The 25,320-nt window shown below is 43.1% G+C and overlaps 1 protein-coding gene across 9 annotated transcripts in view; it reads left to right on the forward strand.

Annotated features, from left to right (window-relative positions):
* The window catches only part of greb1l (GREB1 like retinoic acid receptor coactivator), a 40,744-nt gene extending 15,424 nt beyond the window's left edge, over nucleotides 1–25,320 (forward strand). The window contains exons 2-34 of one of the 9 annotated variants that reach the window (XM_031865109.1): nucleotides 3,550–6,146; nucleotides 6,234–6,393; nucleotides 6,883–7,056; nucleotides 7,286–7,462; nucleotides 7,794–7,970; nucleotides 8,096–8,218; nucleotides 9,151–9,429; nucleotides 10,397–10,531; nucleotides 10,631–10,756; nucleotides 11,320–11,457; nucleotides 12,020–12,205; nucleotides 12,467–12,766; nucleotides 12,895–13,023; nucleotides 13,415–13,549; nucleotides 13,819–14,019; nucleotides 14,226–14,406; nucleotides 15,130–15,319; nucleotides 16,390–16,526; nucleotides 16,731–17,073; nucleotides 17,611–17,726; nucleotides 17,939–18,171; nucleotides 18,282–18,841; nucleotides 18,970–19,075; nucleotides 19,209–19,355; nucleotides 19,515–19,654; nucleotides 19,875–20,036; nucleotides 20,216–20,420; nucleotides 20,771–20,933; nucleotides 21,176–21,391; nucleotides 21,488–21,629; nucleotides 21,736–21,936; nucleotides 22,581–22,719; nucleotides 23,023–25,320. In XM_031865109.1, coding sequence (XP_031720969.1) covers nucleotides 6,237–6,393; nucleotides 6,883–7,056; nucleotides 7,286–7,462; nucleotides 7,794–7,970; nucleotides 8,096–8,218; nucleotides 9,151–9,429; nucleotides 10,397–10,531; nucleotides 10,631–10,756; nucleotides 11,320–11,457; nucleotides 12,020–12,205; nucleotides 12,467–12,766; nucleotides 12,895–13,023; nucleotides 13,415–13,549; nucleotides 13,819–14,019; nucleotides 14,226–14,406; nucleotides 15,130–15,319; nucleotides 16,390–16,526; nucleotides 16,731–17,073; nucleotides 17,611–17,726; nucleotides 17,939–18,171; nucleotides 18,282–18,841; nucleotides 18,970–19,075; nucleotides 19,209–19,355; nucleotides 19,515–19,654; nucleotides 19,875–20,036; nucleotides 20,216–20,420; nucleotides 20,771–20,933; nucleotides 21,176–21,391; nucleotides 21,488–21,629; nucleotides 21,736–21,936; nucleotides 22,581–22,719; nucleotides 23,023–23,186 — 5,982 coding nt within the window. In that variant the 5' untranslated portion in view covers nucleotides 3,550–6,146; nucleotides 6,234–6,236 and the 3' untranslated portion in view covers nucleotides 23,187–25,320. Of the gene's footprint in view, nucleotides 1–51; nucleotides 355–3,549; nucleotides 6,394–6,882; nucleotides 7,057–7,285; nucleotides 7,463–7,793; nucleotides 7,971–8,095; nucleotides 8,219–9,150; nucleotides 9,430–10,396; nucleotides 10,532–10,630; nucleotides 10,757–11,319; nucleotides 11,458–12,019; nucleotides 12,206–12,466; nucleotides 12,767–12,894; nucleotides 13,024–13,414; nucleotides 13,550–13,818; nucleotides 14,020–14,225; nucleotides 14,407–15,129; nucleotides 15,320–16,389; nucleotides 16,527–16,730; nucleotides 17,074–17,610; nucleotides 17,727–17,938; nucleotides 18,172–18,281; nucleotides 18,842–18,969; nucleotides 19,076–19,208; nucleotides 19,356–19,514; nucleotides 19,655–19,874; nucleotides 20,037–20,215; nucleotides 20,421–20,770; nucleotides 20,934–21,175; nucleotides 21,392–21,487; nucleotides 21,630–21,735; nucleotides 21,937–22,580; nucleotides 22,720–23,022 lie in introns of those variants that run through there. The other 8 variants (XM_031865108.1, XM_031865105.1, XM_031865104.1 and 5 more) reach the window with 8 other exon arrangements.

Here is a 25,320-nt window from a genome sequence, read left to right on the forward strand (position 1 = left end):
TGTGTGTGTGTGTGTGTGTGTGTGTGTGTGTGTGTGTGTGTGTGTGTTTGTTTGCATGCAAGTGAGAGAGAGAGAGAGAGTGAGAGAGCGAGAGAGAGAGGGAGGGTTTCTGCTGTTCTGAGGGAAAGAGTGGGATTCCCATTTCTAGTATCATGACAAAGGTGACTTGAGACATACTGGAAAGGAGTGAAACTCCACATGCAGCCTGGATATTAACAAATTCTTTCCCTGGAGGATTTATTATCTAAAATGGACTATATCTGAAAAAAAAAAAACAACTGCCTTCACATTTGAGATTTACTGCATTTGATTTGGATTTGAAGGGTTCTTCTGCTGGTCGAGTAGTCATGAAAGGTACAGGAGAAGCTTTGCGTGCTGTGTGTCACATGTGGCTCTGATGTAGCATTAATGAGATGGGCTTTTAGCACCTCATGAAGAGATGTTTGTCTTTTTTTTTTTTCCTGCCTCATTTCTTACCCCATCCCCCCCTTTCTCTCCTGTCTGATGGGTTAGTGTCTTTCCACCTCAGCTTTTCTAATGTTAACACTGTGCTGAGATCTTTCCCGCATTTCAGCTATTGGTATGGGCTGTAAGTGTTAATGCACGACAATGAGGTGTAGACGATTTGGATATTTATCAAATTTTCATTAACATTTTACTTGCAGTTATTTTTATGACTGAGGCGAAAAAGAAAATGTAGTCAATGGGTAGTTATGATTGAAGTAAATAAACACGTTTTTACTTTACAGTAGTAGTTTAAAAATGTTAAACAATGTGCCAAGTGTAACTGTATAGACACTTTGAACATCTTTCTTCCTCTATTTCTCACATATTTAAGTGGAAAAAAGGTAGAAGGATTTCTTCAAATGTATTTAGGAATGTGTTGGCTTTGACTGGAAGGATCTGCTGAGTCAGCATGTGGATGACCAGTTCAACAGGGGAAGTAGGTTTAATCCTGCCTCTCTCCTTCTATTGTGAACACTGTAATGTAATTAAGCAGTTGAGGGAGAAACAAAAGAAGGACTGAGAGAAAGAAAGGGCAGGGTTAAAAGTAAGATCTAAAAAAAAAAAAAACTGTTTCCAACAAATGTCTGTAATGAGGTTTAATTTACAACAAGTGGTTTAATTAAGGATTGCTTTACCCAAGACAAAATTGGGACCATTTGCACTTAACAAAGCATGCCAATTACAGAAAGTGTAAAGAATATGAATATTCATGCTGGATTCATTAAGTTGTATTTTATTCTGTGTGTGCTATTGTCAATGTTTTGATTTACATTTTTAATTATTTAACATTAGTGTTGATCAGAATCTATTCTTACCAGCAGCATTCACAACAATGCATCATTTTTTTCTTCCCACAATTCTTTAATTAAAAACATTCGGCTCACATCACTTTTCATTACACTTTTGATTTGCCTGCAATGTGAATCATAAAGCAATAACCAATAATGCATTCACACGTATAGCACAGATGGAGGTTGACTGTTTATTGCATTTCAAAGTTGAATCTGTATTTTATTTTTTTAAAGTGTTTTGACAAAGTTAATAAAACAATTTTTAAAAAGATACTCAAATTAGATATTTTTTAACTGTCACAATCTCAGCAGAATGGTCTACTTTCTACACACATTTGTTCAATGTGTATATCACCCATGGCCATATGACCGTATGATGTACCTATGCTGGGTGTGTACTGTATGTAGAAGCAGTCGGACTTGCATTACAAAGTGCATGTTAGAAAAGCGTGTGTTTTACCTTGAGTCTTGCTCTGAGTGAGACACTTAACCAGTGCGGCAGCCTAAACATTCCCTCAAATGTTATTACTGGAAGCACAGAACCTGATTAAGCACCTCGGGCCAGGCTGGTGTCGGAGTCTAGATTTACGGCTCCTTCATCTTCTTCTCGGCAGCCATCTGCGTCTCCTTCTGTGTCGTCTACCTTTCACGACTAGATAACAATCAAAATACTGCATCCTGGGTAATTAGCAGAGTGTGAGACCTGCGGGAGGGTAAAGCCTGGACTTGTGTTGTGGTACATTTTATATGGTTAATGCCACATTGAATTCTGGTATAATTGTCTCGTAATTCAAACAAAAGTTTCAGTAACAATGATTTTCTTAGGCTATAAACTATCTTAACTTCAAAATATCTTAATTATTTTGGATTTGTTAAGTGTGTTTTTTATCATATTTTCATTCAGCAAAATTGTTGTGGTTTGATTTTGTAATTTGAGTAACTTTGCCCCAAACAAAATTGATACTGTTTTTAAAAGCTGCTTCATAGCTACAATCCAAGGCTCATGTTGGGTTGGAAAAAAAAAGGTTAAATCATAACTAAACCCTCAGCTCAAGTTTAGGTCACTTAAAACAACATTTTCAGTAAGCGATTCAGTCGCCCAGAAGGCAAAGTGTACAGGTTTTTGTCAGACATATTGACATTTTTAACCCTTTATCTTGATTGGCTGTATCAAGCTGGCTAATCATTCACAAAATAAGCTAAGTTCTGGTCAGTAAATGCAAGTTGAACCAGCTTATGTACACTTGCCTGTTGAAGGACTTGGACCCCTGACCAACATCCCTCTTAGAGAATAGCGCCACACGGTCAGAAGTGATGACAGGGTAGATTTTGTCAGTTTTTTGTCAGTGTTTTGAAGGCAGCTTTGCTTGTGTAATATCAGAGCCTGAGTTGCCAAACAATATTGTTTCAAAGGGTTCAAAGTAACTGGCAAATCCATTCAGAGTAGAGTGACTGTGTGTATTGAGTGCAGCTCCAAACTAAAATAGCCAGTTGTGCTTTATGAAGATCGCACCGCGGCCACGGTGTCACACAACACCTTTTTAGCCTCGTAATAGGGTGTACATGTGTCATGGTTTGAGCGTCATGAGTGGCCATGAGTGCACCCATTCATTTTGTTTTCTTTGGACAGTGGTGACATTTAGTACCAGACTTTCTGCAGCATACGTTTCAGAAAACAGTGTATGTATTTGGCTTTTCATTCAATGGCAAATTACTTTTTGTTTTTTTTAATAAATGTATTAAAATCACCTGAAATTGTATTTTTATTTCAGCTAAAAAGTATCCTTTCAGTAATTTTCCTGAATAAATTGTACATTTCTTGAGACATGCTGCAGCAATCTGCTTTCATCTGACGTTTTACATCATGTTGTGTCTCAGTGAGGCTGATTTCCTGAAAAGTCCTGTAATGTAAAAATGCAGTTGGACGGTTATGCTTCTGGTTTTTTTTTGTCCTTTTGAAGAGTCTTGAAAACAGAATCAGACACTGATTTACTTGTTGAAAATTAGTGTTGTTTGGATGTTTTTTGCCTTAAATTTGTTGCTCGAAATTGGTTCCTGGTCCGTTGTTTGTTTGAGTTTTGGATACATTGAGATTAACACAATCATACGATGCATAATCCTGGCTACTTAGAGAAAACACAACCCCGGTATGCTGCAGTGCATCGTTCAGCATGTATAATATGTTTGTGATTCATTGTATCATTGACAGTGATACTTTGTAAACTAATTCGATATCCCCCCCCCCCCCCAGGTCTCCAAACACTGAGTGAAATGCCTCACTAAAAGTTTCCTCTGAGTGGTTGTGATCCAGCATGTAGCAGAGGTGAACAAGTCCCTTCACGCCTAAGAGCAATCCGACAACGTAAGTCCCCTTCTTTTTAATGCGCTGCTCATCTGTTAGAGATGAATTTCAGGCGGTCTGCGTTGTCATATTTTCTCTGACTTGGTCCCTCCCAAATGCACTGAGTGAAGATTTGACCCGGGGTTACATTCATGCAATCTGTTGATGCCACCCAGGAGCTGACGAATGGCTTTGACTGACCATCTGACGGGCTGAGAGGCACTTTTGGAAGTCGCCTCTTTTTTAAGCCACTAGTCTTTGAACAATAAACTGCTTCTCCCCGGTTGAGTCCCCTCATTATGTTTGACCATCCATCAAGCCGCCGCTGACTCACCTGAAATACCGCCCTGCCACTACAGCTGACCTCAGCAACCACCCCAGAAACATCCGTTAAGTGACCTCTGCCACAGTCACGCTGTATTTTATGTTGCGCAGGTGATAAAAGGTAATTCTCTGTGTTCACCTCCGGCCTATACGCAAGGTTAATGACAAATCTGTCCGCCGTGGCTTGAGGGTCAGTCAGCCAATGAGGCCTCTGGAGCCTCTTTTGACTTCACAATCGAACAAGCAGTGGCTGCTTAAAAACACCCTCAGGCACTCGTTTCTTTTCTCATTTTTATTTTTTTTCACCCCCTCTGTCTTTATCCCTCTGTGCAGCCACATCAGTTAAGCAAGTAATACTGTAGCTTCATTCTCTTAAGCTGCTTATCTCTTTTGACAGCACAGTCAGGCACTGTTAATCTAGTCTTTTGTCTGGGGTTGGCCAGATTCCTCCCCAGGAAGGTCGTTAGGTAAACATGGGCTCTGGAACCTGTCCAGGCGTGGGCAAAGTGAGACCTGGGAGGAGAGAGCCAGCTCCAACTTGATTCCCACCCTGCCCATTATTGACAAAACACAAAGGTTCAGGGTTCCTGTGAGACCAAAAGACACTGTGTACCTAGATATTGATTCACTGACATATTCAGTGTGTGCTGCAGACGAACAAACAGACTAACTAAAGAAAATTGAATATCTTTGGCTTTTGGACTGTTGGACCTCACCTTGGGGTCTTTCTGACATTTTTATAGAGAACACCACTCAGTCGATTATCTGAGAAAATAATTACATTCATCGATAATGAAAGGAATTGTTAGTTGCAGCCCTAACGGATTGTTAAAAGTATTTGTCATTACTTAAGTTACAAATCAAATAAATGACTGATTTTTTAGTGAAAAAAAACAGCTGCAAGTGCAAAATATACCTTATATTATTTCAGTTTTGTAAAGTGTTTCTATCATGTTTTTACTCAGCAAAAAAGTTTCTAATTCGTGCACCTTTTGGAAATTAATACTGTTTTTGCAGGCTGTTTTATAGTAACACATTCAAATAAACATCTACAATCCAAGGCAAAAAACGTGTTAAAATATTACTAAACTCTGACCATAAGTTTAGGTAACACCTGACTTTCGTCAAAAGTAAGGCTACAACACATAACCTTATCATGCAAGTGCTTCAACAGCTTTTCCCAAACAGCTGAAGTTTTCGAGCTGGGCCTCCTGATGAACCACAACACTGGTCTGCACCAGTCAAATGTAGTCCAAGGACAAACACGGGAGGCACATCAGGCCAAACTCAGTGTCAGGAAAGCAGCCAAAACTCCCTCTATTTTCACTCCTGATTACTGGCTTGGTATGAAAAGCAGATCGAGTGAAATGTTATGACGAACTGTGAAGTGGGAGTCTGAGTGGGAAGCTTCATTGTGTGATGAATGGACAACGCGATGTTGCATGGCCATTGGTCAGTGCTGCTTTTTCACCTCTTTCTGTCTTCACCTCCCTCCCCCCCCGTCCCATCCCTTTTCTTGCGCTCTCTTCTTTTGAGACCTCATGCTTGGCCCTCTGTCCAGCTGCCGCCTGCCACCAGAGAGCCAGCCAACCTCAGGCCCACACAGCCGACCCCGGCAGATGTCCCAGAGTGGACACTGGGGTGGTGGGGGGGCACGGGGGGCAGAGCAGGCAGAGTGACACACCGGACAGAAGGAGAAAGAGCCAAAAAAAAGAGAAGAAAAAGCCATTGGCCTTGGCCATTATGTTTGGGCTGACATAGAGAAACTGTGTGTGATTGCACGTATACATATGTTGAGTGCATGTGTGTGTTATTATCCATCGTAACTTCTCTTATTATTTGCAGGAGCCTCTGGTGAACCAGACACATTCATCCCAGGACATAACATCGTACAGTACACTTACATATAGGGCTGCAACTAAAGATAATTTTCTTTTATTGATCGATAAATAGTTTGGTCCACAAAATGTCATAGTGCAAAATTCCCCTCACAATATCCCAGAGCTCAATGTGACATATTTCAATTGCGGCTGAAGCACTGGTTTATATATGATTTTAATTAGAAAGCCAACTGACGTGCACTGACCTGACCCTCTGAAGGATACAGCTGTGTTCCATTTGAAAACATTTGTGTTAGACTCCTGCTGCTGGTTCGTCATCTCTGCCGACCTCGCTCTCCTTATGTAAGGAAATAACCGATGAATAGAGATGAACACGGCCCCAATAACTCTGCATTTTTCTCATCATCCTGCTCCTCATTGCTCTCGCAGATAATGGGGAATTCATATGCCGGGCAACTGAAATCTGCTCGATTTGAAGAGGCTCTCCACAACTCTATTGAGGCGTCGCTGCGCTCCAGCAGTGGAGATCCGCAGCCTATCTTCACGCAGCTCTACCTTGAGCCAGAGCCGTATCCAGGTAACGTGGAAGGTAGGAAACGCACAGGTCTGCCATGTCCACTGCACTTAAGATTTTCTTGTTGTGCACCTCTGGTCTACATTTGAAAATACATACCTGAGTAAGGGCTGTACTCGTACTGAGTCAAAGCTGTGGTCGTATTTTTTGTTTGTCATTATGTTGGGTCCGTTTCCTAATCATTTCTAAGGAAGTTTACTAAAAAGAACTGTTATTTGGAATTAATTATAAGGGAAATAAGACTTTCCTTAAAGAAAGAGCCCAATTTAAATAGCATAACGTATGTATTGTTAGTACTTAAGTTTTCATTCATGTTAAACTGTATGCATATCTTGTTAGATTTTGACCTTGTTGATTAAAAGACTCTCTAGGTTATTGTTAAATGATTCGCTTTATCAGTAGTTTTTAGTAGACAATTATGTGGAATTTGCCTGTGAAATACAGTCTTACTCATAATTCTAATCCAGCTCTAGTGAAAATAACCCAATTTCAAATGTCCATCAGACATAAAGCCGAAAGCCGACCTCCACGGCGGGGAGCCGCCAGGCAACGAGCTCATGAACGGCCACTCTTCCAACGATCCGGAAGAGCTGGAAGAGGACGATGACTCAGACAGCAGCAGCCCTCCACTTCCCTACCTACAGGCCCCTGCACCCGACGGCTGCTGCACACTGGACGGTAACCCCAAAAAGGCCTTGATTTGGATTGTAAAAAACACACAACACGTGTATGTTAAATCACAAAAACCTTTTACTGAGAATCAAATACAAAAATCAAGCTTGTCGATAAAGATGATAGAATCATAGAAGATGGGATTTCTACATCGCTCAATCCAATCTACCCTAAAGTCAGACTTTATTCCATCAAATGTCACATCTGTTTCACTGTCAACATCTCTCCTCTTCAGGCTTCTGTCAGGCCGGCAAGGACCTCCGCCTGGTATCCATAGCAACAGAGCCCATCGAAGCCCCAGCGGGCTTCGAGCTGGTCGGTGCCAAGTCCCCCAGCGTCCCCGAGCACATCCTGGTGTGTGCCGTGGACCGCCGCTTTTTGCCCGACGAGAATGGGAAAAATGCACTTTTAGGTCAGTCGCCCCCTTCCCCCCCCCCCCCCCCTGGTCTGAGATCAGAGTGAAGGAGACAGCTGGCTATCAGCACCATTTTAGGTTCTAAAATGGTGCTGAATGATTTAGGTTAGAATGAATATGCTTTATTGTTTACTGGACTGAAATATTTGTAAATAAGGCTGCGAGACTCCTTAATTCATCCTCCACCCGCAACATACAATATAATAAAAACATTTTTGGTGTTTTTGTGTTTTCCTTATTCAGCAAAATTGGATTACAAACTGCATCTTGTTGCACAACCGTGTTGTTCAAGGAAAATAAATAACCGTGTCACCTTTTTTACTTGCAGGTTTTTCAGGAAACTGTGTGGGATGTGGGGAAAAGGGCTTTAGATACTTCACTGAGTTTTCGAACCACATCAACCTGAAGTTATCCACCCAGCCCAAGAAGCAGAAGCACTTAAAATACTACCTGGTGAAGAATTCTCAGGGTGCTCTGTGCAAAGGACCCCTCATCTGTTGGAAAGGTAAAAAAAAACAACAACAACCAGCTTTTCAATTCTGCATTTTATCACTTCATTTCATTCTCTGTTGATGTGCTGGTACGTTTTGATCGTCACAGTTTCGGTCGTTCCTCTCTGTTCCTCCTCAGACTGTAAAAGCCGCCAGATCTCCAGCAGCGCGTCGACGTCCAAACCCAGCTCGTCCTCCTCTCTCAGCAGCAAAGAAAACGGAGGCGCCAGTGGACACAGCTCCTCGACCTTCTCCTTCTCAGGTGAGACTCTACGCAGCACAATGAATCGTAAAATTCAACAAACCCCCTTCAGGTGTACATGGATTCACGTCTGTGCAATATGATTATAATAGCATCATATAAAAAAACTGACTAAAGTTACGTAGATTTTACTGCCTCCTTTCCTCCCTAAAATGACAGTCCGAAATGTATATATCTCACCAAAAAGAGTTATTGCGTTGCTTTGTTTATGCTGATGATGTTGTTGCCATAGAAACAGATGGGGATGGCTAAACCCTGACATGTGTTAGGTGAGCGTGGTCCGACTCTTGAACCACTACACTCCACTCTGCCGTTTGCGGGTGATTTGGTGACAAAGAGGCTCCAGTTGGTTGTTGTTTCATCTCATTTTGTAGCTCTGCTGGATATTCTGGGAGCATACTGGTATTTCATCAACAGTAAATAACATTTTCACTACATTTTCTTATTGCTGTTGCTATTAGCAGTGGTCGTTGCAGTGTCTATTATCAGTTGCCGACGTCACGGCGTAATGTTTTTAAATTAAACAGTGTAATTAAATAAAGGTTTGAATGATTTCAGGTAAACCAGCAGCTTCATATCACATGACGGCGAGACAGATTCTGCTTCTCTACAAGGAGGTGTTTGTTTTTCTCTCTGACCTCTCACAACAGGAGCGCCTGTTCCCTCTTTAATTGAAAGAAAACCCCAACAGCTCCTGGGCTTATGGTATTGATTAGACCCTGTCAGCAGAGATCTCACGCATTAATGTGTCAGACAGCTGAAGCTGTGGGGGCCCATCGTTGGCGTAGCCTGAAATCCCCTGACTGCGACCTGCGACACTTAGCAAGCCAAGAGCTTAAACGCAGTAACATTCTCCTCCTCCGCTCCCACTGACTGTTCATCCTGGAATGATTGATGAAAATGGAGAGCTATGGTGTGTTTGTATTGTGCAGTGGACGTTGGATGCGGACACAGAAGAGTCTGTGTGAGTAGAAGCATGAAGGCCAAAGGCAACCAAATGACCAAACAGGGGAAAGGTGGGTGTGAAGGCTGCAGGGAGATGGTGAGTGTTATATGTATTTTAAAGTCCATTTTGTTTTTACTTCCAGATTCTCCACCCACCAGAACGACACAAGTGTCCTCTGTCTTTTTCGGGAGTCAGGACCTCGGCAGAGACTGCAGTTTCCTCAAACCTCTGTCCTCCACATCTGGAACCAAGACTCTACCAATAGGTGAGGCTCTTTTCAAGTACATGTCATGCCAATGTATTTCCCCTCTGCATTATGCTTTACTTTTTGCTGTATTATTAATCTTCCCAGACAGATGATACAAGAGATACACTCATTTTACACATTTTCACACACTAGTCCTAATTGCATCCAGGCTTTGACAGAGGCATTTGCAAGGATTTAGATGTTGACAAGGCTTTGCCTTTATGTGTGTGCGACACTTAAATGGCCTTATTGTACTTGTGCTGAAAAGGGTTGCTCAGCTACGTGGTTCAGCATAAGGCGGACGGAGCGGTGGCTGACCATGGAGCCAAGATCAACCTCTGCTTTGGCCTGTTTGGATAAATACACCCACACAAATGTGACATGTACACACACAAACAGATGCATGTGTATGCACACCAATCAATACTGAGGGGGGTAATGCTGTAATGACTTTTTAAGGCTTTGCTATCCATTAGCGCTTACAAGGCTGTGCTATTGACAAGCAAAGGCTACACACACCGATCAATGTTTTAGTGTATTGCAAACACAGTGAATATGAGATTGTAAAATGTCCAATCCGGTCGTTGGCAATGCGTTCATGTAAAGGAAATCAGTAAGTCACTGTTAGTCCTGACTCATTTTTATGTATTGCGATAAATATTATTTATGTTTATATCTCAACAACTATTAGATAGATTAGATAGATTTTTACAGACATTCATGGTGCCCAGAGGATGAATCCCAATTACGTTGTTGATCTATTGACTTTTCCTTTAACGCAATCAAAATTTAAATGTCTCCTTTGTTTTTTGACAAAATATGCAAAACTAATTAAATTTGCATCAGCCTGTACTCTACTTTGTGTTTTGTCCTCATTAGCAAATGTTACTAAGATTTGTTTCCATAATCATTAAACACCAAATATATTGAAGTGTAAAGTCTCAACTATCTCCAGTGTTTTTATGTGAATGCGTGCTGTCTCTAGTCCCCACAGCTCTGAGGGTGAACGGGCCGATGAATTGCCTGGGTGACGGGCGTCCTCCCTTACTGAGCCCCTCCCAGGTCTCCTTAGGGCCTCAAGGTCCGGCGTATCGCACTGCTGACTTAGGAGACAGTCCTGGTAAGTCCTTTTTTCTCCTGACAACATTCCTCATCATTTATTCTGTTTTCGTTTTATTCTCTGTTTTTACGTTGTTCTCTGTCTGTTTTGGATGTTCAGCATCCTCTGCCATGAACTCGGGTCCTCCGAAGAAGCGCCACCGGAGCTGGCATCCCAACTCGCTGGTACCCGTCCCACCGACGGCCGTCCCCGTTCCGGCCATCCGTCCGATAGTTTGCTCTCCGGGTCAGTTTTTGAACCCAATGTGGACGGCTCTTTGAGCTGTAATGGGTTGAGTCAGAGTCGGTCAGATAAAGTGACCCTCATGTGTCTTTTTTTCGCTCGATTCACTGTGCATGCATGTGTGTGTACGTGTGTTTTTCTGTTCCTGTTGGAGCATAAGATGTGTTGTTTATAACCCCCACCCCCCTTCCTCTACCTCTGGTTTGGGGATGAGTATGCCTCATCCTCTACGTTCTCTGGTTGTTAGGGATGATTCATCCAGTATCTCCATGGAGATGGAGATGGAGAGTTTGTTGCAGAAATGGTTAAAATGATTGAGGAAGATTTCTGCCACATCATGTAATTGGGGTTATTTTTACAAGCATCATTTCAGCTAAATTGTCTGTCCTGATTTTATTTCTTTCATTGAAAACATTTCTGTGACAGCACAACAGCCACAAATATTACAGCTGTGTTCCCTTCTGGATAATTTAAAAGACTAATATGTTAAAACTCAACCTACGCCGCTATTTAGCTCTAAGTGGTTGATCCTAGTATGGACGTGTTATTCCATTATTTCCCTCAAGGTGCTGTATTAGGAATGTCCTCTCCTCAGCCTCCGGTAGCAGGAGTCATTCAGCCCCAACCTGTCACCGCTGGAGAGACGGTCATCGTCCCCGACAATCTGCTCAACTCCTCAGGAGTTCGCCCTGTCATCCTCATCGGTACGCGCTTTATTTCAGCCATCTGCTTTTTCCTAATACTTCAATTAAATATCCTGCAAGGCACATCAAAGCAATGTGTAGCAATGTCAGAAAAACTGAATCAGAGCCACTAAGTACGAAGTAAAATGTTCAATTATCGGCGTAGTGATTATCAGGAAGTGAAGCGCCAATAAAGACTTTTCAGAAATGAACTATGAGTTCACTTTTTCAAACGCTAGATGTCCCTCATCATAACAATGTGCGATACAACTTATTTTAATGTTTCAACTGTAAAAGTTGGTTGAATGCAAATCAAGTGAAAAGATGTTTAAAGTGAGCTCAGGTAGCTTTACCCACCCTACCCACCCCTTTGTTGCATATATTTTTAATATACCGTATATTGCATTGCAATCTATAAATTTGGTCCCCATTTTTTTATTAGTTTGCCATTTCCTTGTATTGAAATATTAAGTGTCTATACAAGCTTATAATGACTAGTTGTTATTTGTCGTTGTCCAGTGTTTCTCTGTTTCTGTGTGTTCTATAGGTTTCCGTTTTGTCTAATGATAACTTGTCCTTTCAGGGCATGGCACTTTACCTTATTTCTATGGGAATGTTGGGGACATAGTGGTGAGCCCCCTCCTGGTCAGCTGCTACAAGAGTAGCCAGCTGACGGAGAAGACCCTGGAGACGTTGGGCCTCAACAGCAGCCAGCTTCTCTGTGTGGAGACGATGATTCTGCTCACTTTACAGTATCTCGCACGTTTAGGTAAGCAACAAAACACAAACCCACACACACACACACACACGCTAAGAAGCCTTGCAGTCGCTGGTATTTTTACTGACATGTTGCGTTTTGGCTGCTGTCGAACACAACGTGGGGGGGGGGTGGTTGTGGGGTGGATGACCGGGAGGTGCTTAGTGTCTCATTTACACAGAAACATCGCTGGCAAAATTCAAATCTAACTTTGTAACATGCACGCTTCTATATCAGTAGCTCGGTCTTTTCACGTATGAATCGTTCTTGCAGGCTTGGTGCAGATTCCTCTGAGGGAGGAGCTGGAGCAGATTGTTTTGAAGGCTATGCTGTGCTGCCCCAGGGGTCCTGCCATCTCCCCGTCTCAGCTGCCCTGGTTGGCTCGGCTGGAAGCCAGCGTCTCAGGGGGCAGTGTCCAGGTCGTCGTTACCCACAACTCTTTGGGAGAGGGCATCTCGGAGTCACTTCGATCTCTGAGCGAGGGCCCTCACCACCAGAAGTGCCTGCCCACCTATGTAGTCATTATATGTGCCAATAAAATGAGCGGCAACGAGTTCTGTGTGCTGGTTTTGGGTGAGTGTCTTCACCTGGTTGCTCCATTTGTGCTTTTTGACATCATTTAACTTGGTTGGTCCGTGCACAGTTTGTATGTTAAAGTTATAATCGTATTGATCTGATTTTAACTTGTGCGTTGGACACAGGAAAATACCAAGCGCGGGCCTTAGCTGAAGGCATGCTGACAACCAATGAGTTTCTCAAGGAGATCAGCTACGAACTCATCACGGGGAAAGTCAGCATCTTAGCGTCTCACTTCAAAACCACGTCACTGGGTGAGTGCTGCGATGAGGGAGGCGTTCCAAGAGATTGTAAAAAAACACAACGACTTCAGATCAACTGAATGTTTCCTGAAGCGTTTCATCATTACATTTTTCTGGAGCAAAATATTACACTTAAAGCCAATGCTCTGACTGTGGCAAGTGTTTTTTAGGCTATGATCCACTAACTAAAGTGATCACAAGACAAGTTTGACACGAGGATGCAGAATAAATATCAAAGACAACAATAGAACACCGTAACACATATCAGTCCAATGGGATTCATATGGTAAATCTGTATCTGGGTGTTTTACATTGACTGTGCTGCCTATCAAAGAGCATATTGTAGCAGCTTGAATGCCTGGCTGTGAGTCTTTGTGTGACTATGGCGACTGGTTGTTTTTAGGAGACAATCTGGACAAGCAGCTGGTGCGATACCAGCGCAGATGGAAGGGACAGGTCATCCAGCCCTTCCAGGGCGATGTCACTGACCACATCCACTCCCAGGAAGCCGCCAGCATGTCACCACCCTCGGAGAGAGGTTGGACTGCCCTCTATCGCACTCGCTGAAGTTCTTTCCCGAGCTAAAAACAATCATTATGGCACTCTACATAGACTGTAATCCTTATGTTTAATCTGCAGCAAATGGCCATTTTATATCTGTGAACAAATGTATATATATTTTTGGCAATATTTGTCATTGGTAGCAATATTCTCTACATTTAAAATGTCTGTTTTACTTGTTCTTTTTTTTGTTCCACATTAAGTTGACAGCGACATTGATACATACACCTCTTTGTTTTCCTGTAGCAGAGCTTTTAAGCAAGCTCTTCCAGATCTATCCCACCCAGCTGAGCGTGGCTCGGAGCTTGCTCTCTCAAGTCTGCTCCATCGCTGACTCGGGAACTCAGAACCTCGACTTGGGGCGTTTTTGTAAAGTGGACTTTCTCATTCTGGTGCCTCCATCTCACATTCTGGTACACCAGACGGCACAGCGCATCCGGCAATCAGGTTTGTGTTCAGCGTGATAAAGATTCAAGGATGACTTCTCCACGTGTATGTGTTTAGATGCCCCGAGTGGACAGAGTCATGGAACTTTACAACAACCAGATAAAATGAACTATGTTTTTTTCAGAGCGAAAAGCTGTGAATCGGTCAAAATGCAACTGGAGCACAGAAGGAGGGTTGAACATTAATGTCTTGTTGGTTGTGCTCAGGAGTGCTTGTCGACTTGGGAATCGAAGACGTCTGCTCAGCCCACCAGAAATCAGACAAATACGTGGTGCGTCTGGACGGCGAGGTTCACGCCAAGATGGAAGCCTTCATGAGGAAAGTCAAGCAGAACCCCTACACCCTGTTTGTCCTCATTCACGACAACTCACACGTGGACCTCACAAGGTAAGACGACTCGGCGGACACTATTTTACTCTGTTGATAGTCTAAAGATGTGTAAAAAAGACGAGTTGTTATGGCTGCAAATATAGCCTTGTCCTTTGCATGCACTGTTTCAAGTGGAGAGGAGGAGAAAGTGACAACAAATACAGCACTAGTATCTTTAACTTTGCATTTTGGTCAAAAGCTGGCCAATCATTTTAAGGTTTCTTTTTTTCTTTTAGATATATTTAGATTTTAATGATGATTTTAATAATTTTTTAGAGTTTTATTTATGTATCATACTTTTTTAATATGCTGCATCTTTGCTCAATGTTGTATCACTTTTAAACTATTAAAAAAAATCTTTGTAAACTTTATTTTGAAAGTGCTGTATAAATACAGTTTTTTATTGTTAATATATTGGGTTCAAATGACATTTGATCCCCATTGTTTGCTGGATTTTGTTAATTTAGATTTAGATTAGTTTGACACCATTCTGTTCAGCCAAGATCTTATTCCAAGTAAACTACTGCCGTCACTGCCAGAAGCTAAAAAAGATCCCTTCCTGTTTTCCAGAGGGGTTTTCCTGGGATATGACCTTCAACACACTGGGCAGTTAGCGCAGCAAATGTAAAAGCCTTCGTGAGCCATGCTCCTAATCGGGTTGTCGTTTGCATCCAACTTGAATTTTATGAAATTAGAATATCCCTCACAGGTTTCAAACCCTTTGATCTACTCCCTCTCCAGTGCTCTGTCAGGCTCCGTGTGCCACGGCGAGCTGCAGGGTTTGGCCGACCGGGTGGTCAACTGCCAGGAAGTCCTCGATGCCATGAACCTCCTGGTCCTGCAGGTCAGCTGCTTCCCGTACACACTGCAGACCCACCAGTCCCGCATCAGCATCCATAACGAAGTTCACTGGCCCTCCGTCGAAAGTCTGGTGAGTCTTAATTTAACAGCCCAAATGCTCTGAAGGTATGAGAAAAGTCATGCAAGCTTTTGTCTAATATTGCATCTTGTGGATATTTTTGACATATGAGCTATTTCATTTATTTTGCAAATTAAAAATTGCAGCGTTATGGCAGCATGCTGTGGTTTAGTGACTCCACCTGGTGGACCTAAGGTGAACTTACACTAACTTACATTACGAGAGGTAACTTGACCCTGATTGACTTATGCGATATTTAATGAGATATTTTTTTGGGGGGCATTTTTGCAGTAATTTGACAGTTTGCTTTAAATTGATGGTACTTCCATTGGGCTTCTCCAAGATATAATTTTTAAGGCTTTTCTTCTGCTCATGATTCATCTGCTCACACCATAACTGTAAGCTGCTATTGAGTCTTCAAACTGACATTTGGTCTGGTTTGAGGTCATTGTTTGTTCGGTTGTAATTCTGTTTACATTGACTGTAGTAGAAAGTGGTCTGGGTCAGTCCTAATAATATTTGCAACAAAAATCGAATTCATATTTTTAATATTTTCATTTGTTCTGAAGTTTCAGAGCAGAGGTGATAATGTTGCAGTACTTAGTCTATCATTATATGGAGCTGAATTAACAGAAACACTGTATAATGTTGAAGTTTTGTCTAAATGACGTTATTTAAAGCATTGGCTCTCAAACCGATTAAACTACAATGTGTTGCACAAAATTAGATTCACTTTTCAGACATTCCTCTAACTTTTTTCCTGTGAATTACTGCATATTATTCAGGCCTGTAGAAGATTACTCAAATACTTACTCATGAGCCATAGACATGTGCGACTGTTGATGATGGTTCACAAATGCACATTGCCACATTTTTAAGGGGACATACCACTAATTTTAGACGACAAATAATAAGGAAGTAAATGCACTCAGTTAGCTTTCAGATCAAGCATCATGCAATGAGAGAAGACTCATTAACCGCTCAGTAAACCAGCTCTGCTTTTCCCTCTAGTGAATGTGTAAGTGGAACAAAAATGTATTGAGAGGATGACATGTTCTGACTATACTATAATTGTCCTCCAGCAGGGGGAGCAGCCTCCTAACGAGTTGCTCTACTTTGGCCTGAGGGACTACAGCAGCTCCCTGCAGTGGGGTGTGGCCAGCCCCATTCTGCGTTGTGATGATGCGTTTGAGAAGATGGTCCACACGTTGCTGGAAAGGTCAGTGCCGTGTCATCACTGAGAAATCATCAACATAGATTAACATATTGTCATCCAATATAAAGTCTGACAGATGTGTGTTTTCTATTGGTTTGAATTGGCGCAAAGAAGAAGAAGAAACACAAACCTGTCTAAATGGTGCCTGTGTTGATAAAATACGTTATCATCAGCAATGTAGCTCAAACTTGTGTGTTTGTGTCCCAGACATCCACACCTGCACAGCATGGTGATCCGGAGCTACCTGCTGATTCAGCAGTACACTGAGGCCATGATGGCCTTGACCTCTTCCCCGTCCCTGAGAGACCACATAACCCCAGAGACCTTGGCCATGGTGGAGGACCTGATCAACGCCCCGAGCAGAGAGGGCTCCCAGGGCCGGGGCCACATGCTGCTAGTTCGGGTCCCCTCGCTGCAGCTGGCGATGCTGGCCCGGGAGCGACTAGAGGACGTGAGGGACAAACTGGGGCTCCAGTTGTGCTTCGCAGTGCTGCTGGGAAGCCCGGCCACCGAGCTCAACCTACAGAAGAACTTTACCAACCGCCTCAAGGTGAGAATACTATCAGTCATTTCTTTTTTATCATGCTTTCTACTAAACATTTGAATAACATGTATACAAAGTTACTGTGGTTAGTTTTCAAGCAAGATGTGTTGAGGAAATCAGATCCACGAGTGAAATACTCAAGTTCATCAGTGTTTCATTAGATATCTGAATGAACCTGGGTTTTTGCAAGGAGATCTGAAGTAATTATCAGCGAATTGACTTAATTCTCAGTATTCACTCATCTCATTTTCTCAGACTTTTCCCTTAGATTATTGAGATTAATCTCAAACCTCATTTAAACCACCGAAACCCTGCCAGCGAATGTTTTAAGACTTCTAATCGTATCTCCTTTGTACAGTGTGGCTTCTTCACCTTTTACATAAGGGACCTGTGGACTACATTAAAATGAGGCATTTAGAAAAAATGTTTTATTTTGTTAAAAGAACGTGTCTAAATCCAGTATCCAACCCAACATGCATGCTTGGTCTGGTTCTAAATGATGCATTCATAACCAAACAGTAAACGTGTTGTGTTTTGCTTTAGGCGTGGAGAGGCTGTGAAAATGAAGACTGGGTGCCACACACGTATGAGGATCTGGAAGGCCTGCCCTGCATCGTCATCCTTACAGGGAAGGACCCTCTTGGAGAAACTTTCCCCAGGTAAACTCATACACACAATACCCTGTCACTCCTAAAACGTGATAGTCAGTCGTGGAAAGTGTAGTACGTTCCCTTTTAGCTCATCTATAATCCCTCTTGGCGTGCTGTTGCCTTGACTTTTTTTGACATAGAAACGCATTCAATGAAAATTAAAAACCAAATATAGGACCATGTCTCAGCAAATATCCTCCTTCGCACTTTTACTCTTCTAGGTCTCTGAAATACAGCGACCTGCGTCTGATAGACTCCAGCTACCTGACTCGTACGGCCCTGGAGCAGGAGGTGGGTCTGGCCTGCACCCACGTGTCCATGGGGGTGGTCCACGAACCCAAGAAGGCCATGGCCCCCCGGGAATCAGACGGAGAGAAGGCCACCACCAGCTTGAACGATGGAGACGAGCTGGAGAGGCCTCAGAGCAACGGCAGCGCTGCAACCAGAACCTCTGGTGAGTCCCCGAACTCAGTGAGATACTGAGTCTTTACTCCAGATGTTGGCTTTAAGTAATATCTTTAACGGTATTAGTATTTATCTTTTTACTCTCTTTGTGTCACTCAGGCTCTTTGGCAGAGAACGGTGTCAGCTCATCGGACATTGCCGACTCTTTCCAGAGGCCCTCCACCTCCACCTGCCCACCCGAAGGTGCCATCACCTCAGACATGGCCACAGGGACGCAGGGCTTCAAGCAGGAGTGCGATTCCCTAGAAAGCCAGCTCTCCTCCAACCCCTCTAAAGCCTCCAAGGCCCCTCCCTCTCTTTACTCCAGTTCCTCCTCTTCCTCCCCATCGTCCTCCTCCACGCAGAGGCCCAGCCAGTCCACACAGTGCGTTCGAGAGCCTAAGCCCACTCGGGTGTCACCGCGGACGGTAATCATGTCGCGGGCGGCATACAGCCTGCTGGCGGGGGAGTCGGGGAGTCAGCTGAGCTCCTTCTCCCTGCTGCCTCATGCAGACGTGGCCTGGAGCAGCCCGCTGAGGCCCCTCGTCACTCACAACCTGCAGGGGGAAGAGCGGAGCATGTACTACCGCGAGTGGACCATCGCCAGGCAGCATCACGCCGATTACGAAGCTCCATCTGTGCCACATCCAAGACGCATGCTACTCAGTGGACCCCCACAGGTAACAGCACACAAGTACTGCTCCCCCTATAGGCGCAAATAAGTATATTAGATTTATTTATTTATGCATCTGGATTTAAGTGTCAGTGTAACAGTACATGGATGATTTTGTTCTTTGTCCTTGATTAGGTGGGAAAAACTGGTGCCTATCTGCAGTTTCTTCGCATCCTGTTTCGAATGCTCATCAGACTGTTGGAAGTAGATGTGTATGATGAGGAAGAGGAGGAGGAAGAAGGTGAAGACCATTGCTGACTCATTTATCCTGACCTCACATGGTGTTAAACACACCATAGATATGATGAGGAACTAAATGTCAAGTTGTTGTTTATTTTTTCATTCACATCTTTTCATGTTCTTTTCATCTCCAGAGACTTCAGAGGTTACAACTCTCGTAAAAACCCAGCTGCCTGACATTGAGGAAGTGCGGAAGCTGCCCTTTGACCCCTACCCCCGGGACCCTAAGTTCAGGAAGGCCAGCCCTGTTTACACTGACAAGAGGTCAAAGTGCTTAAAAGGTCAGCAGATATATGCAAACACACGGCAGAGGCAGTCTCTGAATTAGTCATTTAATCTGCCATTGTAAAAACAACATTGGTTTTAATTCAATATAACATCAACAAAAAATGTTCTCTCAAAGTATATGTGTGAGCATGTTTGATTTTTGCGATCTGCAGATTTTAAGCAAGAAGGCAAGAGCCAAACGCCAGACAAACGAGTGACCAAGTCCATACGTCTGAGCAGGTTTGCTGCCCACAATGCCTTTCATCACTGTGAACAGTGTCACCACTACTGTGAAGCAGGCCCCGCCACGCAGGTGAGTGCACCCACTTCGCCTTCCTCAACATCAAACATCCAAGAGACTCGTTTGGGCTTGAGTATCATTGCTGATTTATAGTTGCACGTGCAGATATCCAAACCTGTCAAAATACTGTGACAGGTTTGTATATCTGTTTTTTACTGTCCGCAGTCATGCTTAATGGTGATCCTTCTGTGTTAATAATGCATGTGTGTGTGTGTGCATTTGTGGGTTGTAGCTGTCGGAGTGCACCTTCCATGCTTTCACCTTCTGCTCATCCATGCTGGGGGAGGAGGTCCAGCTCCAGTTTGTCATTCCCAAAGCCAAGGAGCAGCACTTTGTTTTCAGTCAGCAGGGCAGCCACTTGGAAAGCATGCGCCTGCCTCTGGTCTCCACCAAGGTGAGTTGACTCTACATATGTGGGAGTATTTGTGTGTGCGTGTGTGTGTGTGTGTGTGTCTGTAGGTATGTGCTGTATATTTCTGGAGAGGGTTAAATTGCTCATCTCTTCCTGCTAAAGCTTTAAACTTTACCCATTTTGATTTCAATCTGCTTTCCTGTCTCTCTGTCTGTCTCTAGGACCCAGATCGGTTGAAGAGTCCGATCTTCACCCCGACTACAGGACGCCAAGAGCACGGCCTGCTCAACATTTACCATGCCATGGAGGGCGCCACTCATCTGCACATCCTGGTGGTCAAGCAGTTTGAGATGCCCCTCTACAGAAAGTACTGGCCCAACCACATCTTGCTCGTCCTGCCGGCTGTGTTCAACAACACGGGAGTTGGTGAGCACCATGCCAACTTAATTAAACTGAGATGTCTTCACTGTTGCGCAAAACTTACATTTTTTTTTTATTCCATGTATCAGCAATTTATTTCTGGGCATTATCTAACTTTACTGTAAACAAAATAGCTTTTGTGCTCAATAAAGAAATGCATTTTCTGAACTGTAAGAGTTCACTTGTAAATTTGTAATGCACACACACACACACACACACACACACCATGCAAATTCAATTTGCACTGCTTATTACCTCCTGCAGCTCTGTGTTTAAGTTGAAGGGCACTGTAGGTGTAACAGTTTTGAGAAAGTATATAATAGAAAAATTGACACATATGCTCCTGTCCGTTCAAGGTGCTGCCCGCTTCATGATCAAAGAGCTGTCATATCATAACCTGGAGCTGGAAAGAAACAGACTGGAGGAGCAAGGTGTCAAGAGGCAAGATGTATGGCCTTTCATTGTCATGATGGACGACTCATGCGTGCTGTGGAACACCCACCAGCCAGCAGACAGCAGGTAGTAATTATTTCGGATTTGTAAAGTGTACATAGAAAGTTGCTGAGTTATTAGAGTTATAATTGTTCACCTTAAGCAACTTTTAGCTATTTATTACCCTATTACCAAGGTTGAAAATGTGTATTTTATGATATTTAAAGACCCTAAAGAAAAATACGGAAAAGGTATGTGATTTTTAAACCGCGTTTGCCCCCAAAAAAAACATTCTCATGTGTGCTCTGTCCTCCTTTTTTCTCTATCAGCGAGACATCGGACGGAACCAACGTGTCACTAAAGATGGTGCTGCAGCATATGGAAAACACACCGAAGATCTCCCTGTACGCAATGTGCGGCACGCGCAGGTGGAGCAGCAGCCTGGCTCGCAAGTCTCCCAGCCATCCCTTCAGCCGGTGTCACCTCCATGACTTGGTCATGCTTAATGTGGACCTGACACAGAATGTTCATTATGACCTTAATCGGTAAGTTAGTCGAGGATTGTGTCAATCAGTCCACACGTTTGGCAAGTTGTGCAGCGTCTTAATCCACTGTTTTTGCTATTTTGGTCCCATGTGCAGGTATAGCTGTGAGGAGGTGGACTTTAATTTAAGGGTGAACAGTAGTGGGCTGCTGCTGTGTCGCTTCAACTACTTCAGCCTCATGAAGAAACACATTCCAGTTGGGGGAAACAAAGACTTCCTGGTCAAACCTAAACTCATGGTATGTGTCGCGTTCGTACAAACACAATGCCCATTTGTAAGAGGGGCTTCTGGTGAGTTTATTTTTATGAAACACCATCAAACAAACTGCTTTCTTCTCTCCCCAGGATATGGGAAACCCCACCTCAATCAGCCCGCCACAGTATGTCTGCGCCCCAGATAGCGAGCAGACCCTCCTGGACGCCCCGGCCCAGTTCCTGCTGGAAAGGTTCCTGCAAAGCTGCAGCCACAGACTGTTTCCGAAGGCCGTTCAGAACAGAAGCAACCCAGTTCTGTCCATTGACAGCTACCTCAACATCAGCCCGGAGGTGAGAGCTCCCAGGAGGTTGCAGTTGAAAGCATGAGACGAGACTGTTAGCATCATTCCTTCAGCTTAAATCTGCCGTAAAAACCTCTTTGGGATAGAAGCCAAGTGCAGTTGATCCCCGGACATGCTGGATTTCATATATTTGTACATACTGTACTACTGTTTTGGGAGGAACTGCTGAAGTGTAAACTATGACAAGAATAGGAACAACCTGCTGACTTAGTATCAAACGGTTTTATAAGCCTTAAATTTGTAGAATTTTCTTTAACCAGGGAAACGTGTTGCACGATTTCGCCAGCTGTTTTGCTGAGAACATTTTGACCTACATGCACGCACATGTGCAAACACTGAATGCTGATGTTGCACATTTCCAGTGTAGGCTACATTTGTTGTGCACAACTTCATTATTTGCGTGCCTGGACACATTTCTTGTGTTTGCGTTTTCTCCTGTAATGGAAATAAATCAAGATGCTCGCAATGCAACCTATGCATCTGCTTGTAAAGACGCCTCCGATTGCTCCCCACAGTATTTATTAGTGGTTGTTTCCTTCATTTTGACCCAAAAGATATGCACTTTATGTTTCTTATAGTTTGCTTGAGTGGAATTAACGAAATGTGTTTTATGCGTCATATCTTTGGTCACAGATTTCTGTGTGCTACATCAACTCTCGTCCACACTCCACCAACCTGAACCACCAGGGCCTGCTGTTCAGCGGCCTGCTGCTTTACCTCTGTGACTCCTTTGTCGTCTCCGGACTCCTCAAGAAATTCCGCTTCCTCAAAGGTGGTTATTGCAACTGCTTCTGTTGTTGTCTCTGTTGTTGTATCATCTACTTTATGATAGCTTATACCTTAGGTGGTATGCGACACTAACGTATGTGTCGATGGAGGCGTGCCTGCGTATTTATTCCTGTGTCTTTCTGACCAATAATCATCAACAATAAATGGTAGGAACTTAATGCATGTGAACAGATCATAGCCTGCCTAGCTTTAGTAAGCAGAACAGCCTCTGAGGGACACTAACAGGGCTTTTAGAGGACGACCCGCTCTGATTTATTTTTTTTTTTTACCCTGATTATGTCCACAGGCGCCACTCTCTGCGTGATCTGCCAGGACCGAAGTTCTCTGCGCCAGACCATCGTCCGACTGGAGCTGGAGGACGAGTGGCAGTTCCGCCTGCGGGACGAGTTTCAGACAGCTAACTGCAGCGATGACCGGCCCCTCTACTTTCTGACTGGCCGCCATGTTTGAACCTAAAAAACAGATTTGATTCCAAACCAGCCAGCGGTCACAATTCTCGCCATTCCAATGGAAGGTCAGAGGGGATATGCTGGAGCACTATATCCAAAGTGCCCCACGAGTGGACGCAAGGCCACCTGATATGGCTTTCCTTTCATCTGTACTACCACAGTGCACTACGACTGACTCTGAAGAGGGTCAGTGCGTGTTTTAACTCTTGCTTGTAGCTGGGATTGTCTCCACTTTGCTGTGGGGGAAAACATGGACGCTCTCGGATCAACGATGTGACTATTTGAAGATTGTATTTGTACATACAAATGTACTTTGACTACAGTATGTCCCATTCTGGGCATACGTGTTTATCTCAGGTTTTTAAAGGGAGATCCAAGGGAGGTCGCTTAAAGGAGTAAAGCTTTTTTTTTTTTTTCGTTCACCGTGTATTTTTGATTTGTGTTGTGCACCAAAGACATCCTCAGCCTTTTCCCTTCGCTCTCCTCGTCCCTCCTCACCTGCTCTGCCTCTCAAACTCCACACAGCCTATTGACTATACAAGTCAGCTCACTGTATTAAATAGATATTAACATAGATGTTGACCTGTATTGGATTTCTCAATCATTTAAACTGCAAATGGACTTCTGTCTTGTGCCTCTAAAGATATATATGTGTGGAATCGATAATCCTTCTGACGGGGAGCTGAATGTGGTTTTAGTATCAAAATGACTTGACGCGTGAATCTATCCAAAGACTTTTTCACAACTGAAGAAAAGTACAAGTTGTGTCCCTTCAAGAATGTAGTACGTTAATGTCCTATTAAGGCTTGAATATACAACTATGAAGCAGGTCTGTTGTCTGTAAATGTTAAATGCCAAACAGACGGACGTGGAAGCAAAACTAGTTCAGTTATAAATGTTTTGTATTCAGGCGTTACCCGACTTGAATACTGGGTATTTGAAGCATAATCGCATCATGCTAGTCAATGCTATTTAATAAGCCAGCCCTCTTCACTGCCAAATATCCTGCTGCTGACTACTGTGATTTGAACCTCCTGTTACAATGTTCTGAGGCTGATTGTACATTAATGGTCTTGGCTACCATCCACACATTAACTCACAATCTGCCATATTTTGTCCCCCCCAAAAAAACATAGGGTCAAAAGCAGCTGATCAGATCATTTCATATACTTGAAAGTAGAATGTTTTTATATGTTTCTGCACAGGGTTGTCCAAAGAATATGCCTTTTTAGTGACGTTTCATACAGTCACTGCTCAAGTCTTTAAATTTTTCCGGACCAATGACAATGAAGAAACCATTTAACTGTGAGACGAAGAAATGTTGTGTGTCTGAGTGAAGCAAAATGAAATAATTAGATTTTGGACTACTGTACTGTTTAAAGCTTTGTTTACATTAATAATATATTATATCATCCTATTAACCACTGAGGGTTACTGATGTTTTTTTTAGACTTGTGTAACTTTTGCCAGTATCTTTTGGTCATGATGTCTTTCTTCATTTTACGTGATGTTGCAAAGACGGGAAGAATCTACCTAGATGAGTCCTTAACCAAATGTCTGTATCCCTGCCTGTTCTTGTGTTGTGTTTTTATTGAAAATGAAAATCAGGTCCATTTGGGATTCTTATTTATTTGACAAACATTTTGGACGGATAATCATATTGAGGCGTAATATTTGATTGCACGAGGGCGCGTGTTCTCTTCAAAACCATCCATGAAGGCTTTGCACAAGACCCAGACGAATGATTCTTAGATCTACTGAATGTCACTGGGGGTAGGAAATGTGAACGTGCACTCTACAAGTTACCAGCAGGAAAAACAAATATTTCCCATTGTTAAATGAGCCCCAAAATTTGTCCAAATACAAGACTTGTGATCCAAACTTTAACTTAAACGCCAATGGTCCATAGAAAGTGTCTTTTTTGTTTATAATTTAACACTTAATATGCAACTTGCTCTCACAATCGTCACTGAAATGTGTTTGATAACCATGTGCGGCCCAGTGGTGGCCTTGGTGTCCGGGTGATCTACCTCATGTTTACCGTTGTGGTTGCAGGCTGTGAACGTATGAACGTATTAGAGCCATGCTATTGTTGTTGAAAATGTATGAATGTAATAAAATGACTTCGAAAATCA

This window comes from Anarrhichthys ocellatus, unplaced genomic scaffold (assembly GCF_004355925.1).
Source record: "Anarrhichthys ocellatus isolate YVR2014 unplaced genomic scaffold, GSC_Weel_1.0 scaffold32, whole genome shotgun sequence".
NCBI classification, from domain to species: domain Eukaryota; kingdom Metazoa; phylum Chordata; class Actinopteri; order Perciformes; family Anarhichadidae; genus Anarrhichthys; species Anarrhichthys ocellatus.